This window comes from Uranotaenia lowii, chromosome 2, assembly GCF_029784155.1.
Source record: "Uranotaenia lowii strain MFRU-FL chromosome 2, ASM2978415v1, whole genome shotgun sequence".
In the NCBI taxonomy this organism is placed as follows: domain Eukaryota; kingdom Metazoa; phylum Arthropoda; class Insecta; order Diptera; family Culicidae; genus Uranotaenia; species Uranotaenia lowii.
Window position 1 is genome coordinate 14,342,241 of NC_073692.1, and position 7,049 is coordinate 14,349,289.

Sequence of the window (7,049 nt, forward strand, 5' to 3'; positions counted from 1 at the left end):
TCGAGCTCCTCCTTCTCCAGGCGGCGCTTTTCTCCTAAAAATTCGGATTCGCTGCCTCTTCCGCTGTCAGCGATTATTTACGTTTCGACGGGTGCTTCTTTTTCGATTTTTTGAACTTAACCTTATCCCGATGTATGTGATGGCTAAATTCTGACGCGTGGGCAGCTACACTTGATTCGTTGCTCCTGCTGTTATCTACCGCGTTTTTATGCTCTTTGATCTTGGTTCTGAATTTCCGTCTGATTTGACCATTGTAGACTGCCGGAACATGGAATCTCGTAAATTCTCTCGTAGATCTCTCTGTGTTATCATCTTTTTTGGAAACTAACAGGTCAAGAAAAGGGAGATTATTTAAATTCTTTTTCGACGGTGAATTTAATCAAACTTTTTCTGGTTGTTCAAAACCTCAAGCGTCTGCGGAAGATATCATCAACATAACGCCACCAAACACGAGGGAAAAGTTCCTCCCGTTTTTCGAGTTCAGTTTCGAAGTCACTCATGAAAAGTTCAGCCAGTCGCGGAGATAACTCTTTTGGGATGAATCATGCAAACGGATGAAAATCCTTGCAAAAAAAAAAAGCGGAGATAACTCACTTCTCATGCTGAGAGCGGAAGCTTGTCTGTGGAACTTACCCCGGAACAGGAAGTTATTCTGATTCATACACACCTCGGCTATGATGATGTTCGCTGCTATTTGGTTTGGAGGTGCTCGGCGGCGCTCCAGGTGTCTGCGAAGACTGCGTAAGGCTTCAGAAACAGGGACGCTGGGAAAAAGTGCAGAGACATCAAACGAGATTAAAATATCTCCACGACGCACTTTGAAATCCTTTAAGTTTTCCACTAGGTCAACAGAGATGAGGACACTCTTGCCGTGCTTAACTAAATACTTCCGCATTTATTCTACAAACCACATTGCCATTTTTTCAGTTGGTGTGCATATGTTAGACCGCATTGCGATTGGGTTTTTATGTATTTTTGGGAGGCAATACAATGAGGCTACCTTTGGGTTCGGAACGAGAAATGTTCATTCCAGTTTTATTGCACCCATTTAGTCGGCCACTTTTTGCCTTGTGCTGTTTGCTTCCTCGATCGTATCGTATCGTATTAAGAGGGTCTTTTGGCTTACCGTTTTCGTTTTCGTCGTTCCCGTTGATATCATGTCCCGAACCTTGTTGTCGTAGTCATGCCTGTCCAAAATCACTACAGCAATCCCCTTATCCGCTCACGTGAAAATCACTTCGTGTTTTTCATGGCTATAACTTTTTCAGGACCGGCTATTTCAGATTTCGGACGGGGCTTTTTCTTATAGAGCTATTATATTTTATAGAGATGTTTGCATTTCAGAAAAAGTACAAACATTTGATTCGTATTTTTTTCTGTAGTCAGTATATCATTCACACTTTCGCCCCACTCACGGTTCGTAAGGATTGGTTCGTGAGCGCGTGAGAAGGAAAGCCAATGAACTTATACACAACTTTTTGAAATTTTTCGTCTCGGTCCACAGAAAGCCACCATAGGCAGTTTCCCCTTCTCCATGGATTTCTCTGAATTTAATTCATGCAAACAATCATGATCAAGAATTTATTATAAAAAAAAGTGAGCGAAACTTTCATTAGGATGTTCAAATCTGATAAAAGCATAATCATTAGAACAAAAAAAACTAAATACTTACATGAAGTCAGAAACTCTCAAAATCATAGAAAAACTTTTAAGAAACTATATTATCTCGACGAGTATTTCCTCCGGGTCCTGGTCATCCATTTCTTCGAGTACTTCTACGTGGTCCCGATTGAAATGGTCCTGCAGCTGTATTGATTTGCTGAAGGACATGGGGCACAATTCGCATTCGTACGGTTTCTTACCTATGATTGGAGAAATATAACATTAGAAATCATATCTAAAGAAGCTCACCTTCTTTTTGGAGCGTACCTGTGTGACAGCTTTCGTGTTCTTTTTTCAACCGCTTAGTGATAAAACTTTTATGACAGTAGTCACAACTATACGGCTTAATTCCTTGTGAGTGAAAAGCAAAAAATGTTCAATTAAAATGAAAAAAATACGAAAATAACTAAAACGTTACCTGTATGTGACATTTCATGTCGAGTTCTGTTGGTGCTATCAGCAAATGCTGTGTCACAGTACCTAGTTTGAGAAAAATCAAATCAGTTACATTTTAAAGGATTTTAAAAAAAAATTATAGCACCTGCACTGGAATGGTCTCTCGCCAGAGTGCACCCTCATGTGGTATACCATTTTCGATTTGTCCCGGAATCCTTTATGACAAACTTCACATTCGAACGGTAGCCTTCCCTCGTGGACCAGCATATGAGTTGTGAGATTGGTTTTCTGTTTATAGGCGCGGCCACAGATTGTGCAAACAAAATTACGCTCAGCAGTGTGGCGCCTTATGTGGTGCTTTAAATCCATGGCTGTGTAGAACGTTTTTGGACATTGACCGCACTCGAAGTTCCGTTCATTTAGATGTTCTCGCTCGTGGCGCTGCAATTCCAGTTGCTTTGAAAAGTTTTGTCCGCATATCGAGCACTGATGGCTTTTGGTCTGATAAACTCGTTGCTGATGGTTTCTTAAACCTTTCACTTCATGGAAACGTTTGTAGCAAACCGGACACTGCACATTACGACCGTCCGAGCTACTGAGCTCCGATTGGATTTTGTTAGCTTTATGAGCTTGGCTGGCATGTTCCAGAAGTTCATTCATAGTTGAAAATTTTTGACCACACATCTGTGCACAGCACACTTTTTCCACGTTTTCTGCTAAAAGCTCTGGAATGTAATTTTCATCGAATGTAGTTTCAATCACTTCTGGATGATTGTGGGCGTGTTCTCTTCGTTTTGTTATATCTACAAAACAAGCCTCGCATTTGAGGCATTTATAAACGTGTTTAGTTGCCTTGGCTGATGCTCTGTGAGTTTTTAATGATGCTGGAAGGGCATACTTTTTGTTGCAAATGTTGCACATGTATTGTCGAACCAAAGGCTGTTTTCCGCTTTTATGAGTTGCCTTTGCATGTTCAGCACGTTGCTCTTCGGTATCAAAAATCTTATAACAGTTACAGCACAAATATTTTCCTCTCACTTCTACCAACTCAAAGGTTTCCTGTTCCAGCTCATCTAATACGTCCTGCTTTTCTTCAACTTCATGCTTGCGCTTGCGATGGATTCGATTTCCAAGTTTAGGTGTTGTCTTTTGGTTCTTCGAACCCGTCAATTTTCGCGGCCGTCCAACTTTTCTTTTCGGCTTTTCTTCACTGCTTGAGCTAAAATTATTGTCGCTTTCATTTGCATTATCTTTTTCGAAGTATTCATCGGAGCTATCGTTTTGCTCAAAAGGCGTCAACAGTTCACTTTCATCGTCGGATAATATGAACCCGTCTTCTTCATCCTTAGTCGTAGGGCGCTCCTCGACCTTTATCATTTCGACCTCAAATTCGGTAAACTTGTCGTGCTCTTTGAATCCCTCCAGTTCGGGGATGTTGAGCAACTTTCGAAACCATCGATCCGACTGTCTCGCCTTCTCGATGAAGTTGACCACCTCATGGAGCTCGGTCAGGCACGATGAACATACGATCCCGGGAAGGCCGTCCCCTTTGATGATCTGCAAAATATGGGTATAGATTTTAACAATCTAACAATTGAAATGAAATTCAACAATGAAACAACATAAACGACGGGACGATAAAGTAATCAATATTCTAGAAATAATTCAAAATTAACGAATGTGGATATGAGACACTTTTGCGATTAAAGTTGACTGAATGCAACATGCATGTACATACCTGCTAATTTGAATGTTTCAATCAATATTTAAAGTATCATCGTTTGCTTTTAACAAGGCCCATCTGAAATGCTGAACCAATGCCCTTACGGCGCAATCACTTACCTGGAGCGATGTACAATCCGTTATAATAGCGGCGAGGGAATCCTGCTCCTGGGAGGGAAAAATTGACACCACATCGTTGCCGCTTTGATCTTTCATACAGATTCTGCAAAATGCAGCAATATCCACATCACCTCCGTCAGAATCCATCCTGGCTGGGATCAATGATACAAAATTCCACTTTTTTCTCCGTTTTCAGTGTTGAATTTCATTAATAACGACGTTAAAAATCCAACAAACCGTACGCACGCACGATAAAAAATAGCTGTTTTTGTTTTGACTTTTCCCTTCGTATAGAAACCAAGGATTTCGATCTGATGAAGTCTCACTTTCGATTATTCGAGCAGCCTTTCGAGCAGATTGTTGTTTATGTATGATGTGTGAACGTGGCTGAACAAAAGTGAAATCAAAACAAAATTTGAGATTCCAAACGAAAATTTCGTCGGAAATAGTTTTCACATTATCGCCTATCCGTAGCCGATGAAACCGAAAAAATGAGTGACCTGGTTAAATTGGACGACGTTTGCCGCACCTGCATGAAGAATTCCAGTGAGATGCGATCCATATTCGGCGCTTTTGAGCAAACAACAATCGACCGAGTAGTGAGCGAATGCACTGGAGTGATGGTGAGTAAAAAATGCATGCATGCAGGCTAGAACATTAGGAAGTGCTGGGGTTGAATAAGCATTACCAGAAATAATTAAATTTTGTTTTCAATACTTAAAACGTTTAGAAACTGCAGCAACAGATCTAGTTTTTTTTTTTTGTTTTTGAAAGCTCAAACATTTCTAAAACTTTTTTTAAATATTTCAGATCACCCAAGACACCCATCTACCGGATCAGATCTGTAAAAGTTGTATCCGTTCCCTGAAAGAATACGTGAAGTTTATCAAAACTACCCGGTCAGTGGATAAGAAGTTGCGAAACCTTCTGAAATCAGCTTTCGTTGGACAGAAATGCTCCAAACTGCAAGTGCTGGTTAAAAATATTCAACCAAATCCTCCGAGCACTGAAATTATCGAAATAAAGCAAGAATCAGAGCATGACTTCTCTGACGAAGGTGGTCATTTCGCCGGAGAAGATGATTCCAATTCTGGGTTCAAGGAGCCCGATTTCAATAATAGCCATTCAGAACCAGAAACCTTATATCAACTGGCAAAAGAAGAACCAGCGCTAGAAGATGTATGCCCACCTTCCGTTGAACCAGCAGAGGTCAAAGTTAAAAAACGTGGACGTCCAAGAAAATGTGAAACTATGCATACAAATTCCTCATCTGCAACTTCAAAACCAATCAGAAAAAGGAAAGAAAAGGATTCAGATAATAACCCTAGTGAATGGAAACAAAGAAAAAGAGCGCCATCGACCGATTCATTGGACGATGTGGAACGAGAATTTTTCAAGCCAGTCACAAAAGCTGCCGGTGAAATAACATGCTGTAAATGTTTGCGATTTTTTAAGAATACAAACGAGCTAACAGCGCATGCAAGAAGCGTTCACCCACTAGACAAATCTCAATCGAATCGTCCCTATCGGTGTGAAATTTGTTCGAAAGGCTATCTTAACTTTCGAGGTGTTGAAGTTCACCGGGAGAAAATTGAAAACGAATACTGTATCTTCGAGTGCCAATCGTGCGGAGAGCGATTTATCAATCGACAGCACCGGAAAACGCATGCCCATAAGCATCGCAGCAAAGGTTTTGAAATTTCTGAAGAGCAGCTCCGAGAGCTCGGTTTCCTGTGCTGTAGTATAATGTGCAGCAAATCTTACGAGACTGAAGCAGAGCTTCTGGTGCATGCAGAGCAGATTCACGGATATCACAAAATTGAAGTTGGATTAAATCAACAGAACGCAGACCGGAACTTCCAGTGTAATGTTTGTTTCAAACAATTCATGACGGAGGAAAGTCTTCTAAGGCATCGTGCTCGGAAGTATCGGCCTAAGCAACATATTTGTATGGTATGTGGCGAGAAATTTGTCGGTCGTCACGAGCTAGTCGATCATGAAAAAACTCACAACGATAAGAAGGAATTCAAATGCGAAACGTGTCAAAAGGAATTCCATACCAAAATGCAATACTCCGATCATCTCAGAAGGCATCAAGCTGGAAAGTACGCTTGCGATCAGTGTGGTAAAACCTTCAAACAGTCAAATTCACTCAAGGCTCATCTGTTGATGCATGCCGGCCAGACTCCGTTCGTATGCGAGGTTTGCAATAAAGGATTCGTTAGAAAGTTTAAACTAATCTATCACATGAGAACACACACCGGGGAGAAACCTTACGTGTGCAAGTGAGTAAACTTCTAACAAAATAATCTTAAAAAAAACAACCCTTACGCTAACTTTTTTTTGTCTATTACCAGGTTCTGTGGACATGCTTTTGCTGATCATACAAACCATAAAAGGCACGAAATGACCCACATGAAGGATGATCTTGTGTTCGACAGTACTTTAGCGTCCCGGTTTACTTAAGTTCTATGTTCCTTACGTTTACACTGAATATTATATTTTATTTTCAAAAGAATCGTGTTTTAGCATTATTTATTCTACTACATTAAATGAATAAAAGTTGCATGAAAAAAAAAATTGGGAACTTGTATTTTAGTGGTTATAGTTTAGATAAAAAAGAAGTAATATTGGTAGAAATAATTAAAAACCTTTCATAATTTAACAGCAATATTTATAAAAACACTTTTAAATACGTTTATTAGGACACAACGAAGAGTTAATTAAAATAAAATAATAATACCAAATATAGCAATGCATTCATTCTTCCCAAAAGTAGTATTACTTAAAACATGAACGATATTTTAAAATCGCTTTCTAAATTGTTTATAGATCGTTAAAATTTTAAACACGGCAACGCTGCTTCGCTTTTTACAAAAAGTTCGGGGCGGTTTACACCATTAATTCCAGCAGTTTCAATACCAGAGGTAAAAATAAGTACAGACGTTTATCTCAGCATACAATTTTTTCAAAGAATAAAATGACAAAAATGATGAAAAAGATGTTATAACAAAAATTATGAAAATAACGATATTGACCAAGGAATATTTAAAGAAGGTAGTGCCAAGGCAGCCCTGCTCTAGTATTGGTACAGACTGAGACGTCACAATCACGAAAAATCTGTTAATTTACTAGGAAAATTTTCTTTT

General features: G+C 39.5%; 2 protein-coding genes across 2 annotated transcripts; one reads left to right on the top strand and one right to left on the bottom strand.

Moving 5' to 3' along the window:
* Window positions 1–1,604: 1,604 nt before the first annotated feature.
* On the bottom strand, window positions 1,605–4,179 carry LOC129750063 (zinc finger protein ZFP2-like). Its single transcript, XM_055745261.1, has 5 exons — window positions 3,901–4,179; window positions 2,204–3,615; window positions 2,081–2,142; window positions 1,930–2,013; window positions 1,605–1,862 (listed from the first exon to the last, which is right to left on the bottom strand). The coding sequence occupies exons 1-5, from the start codon at window positions 4,045–4,047 to the stop codon at window positions 1,717–1,719; spliced, it is 1,851 nt and encodes a 616-aa protein (XP_055601236.1). The 5' UTR covers window positions 4,048–4,179; the 3' UTR covers window positions 1,605–1,716.
* A 107-nt stretch (window positions 4,180–4,286) lies between these two features.
* On the top strand, window positions 4,287–6,420 carry LOC129750064 (zinc finger protein 585A-like). The gene is made up of 3 exons (XM_055745262.1): window positions 4,287–4,523; window positions 4,711–6,185; window positions 6,258–6,420. Exons 1-3 carry the CDS (start codon window positions 4,392–4,394, stop codon window positions 6,364–6,366), a joined length of 1,716 nt encoding a protein of 571 aa, XP_055601237.1. The 5' UTR covers window positions 4,287–4,391; the 3' UTR covers window positions 6,367–6,420.
* The last annotated feature ends 629 nt before the right edge of the window (window positions 6,421–7,049 follow it).

Coding starts and splice junctions, on each gene's coding strand:
- LOC129750063 (XM_055745261.1), bottom strand. CDS start 4,047: ATGGATTCTGACGGAGGTGATGTGGATATTGCTGCATTTTGCAGAATC. Junction 3,616..3,900: donor CGGATTGTACATCGCTCCAG/GTAAGTGATTGC, acceptor CATATTTTGCAG/ATCATCAAAGGGGACGGCCT. Junction 1,863..1,929: donor ACACGAAAGCTGTCACACAG/GTACGCTCCAAA, acceptor CTCCAATCATAG/GTAAGAAACCGTACGAATGC.
- LOC129750064 (XM_055745262.1), top strand. CDS start 4,392: ATGAGTGACCTGGTTAAATTGGACGACGTTTGCCGCACCTGCATGAAG. Junction 4,524..4,710: donor GCGAATGCACTGGAGTGATG/GTGAGTAAAAAA, acceptor TAAATATTTCAG/ATCACCCAAGACACCCATCT. Junction 6,186..6,257: donor GAGAAACCTTACGTGTGCAA/GTGAGTAAACTT, acceptor GTCTATTACCAG/GTTCTGTGGACATGCTTTTG.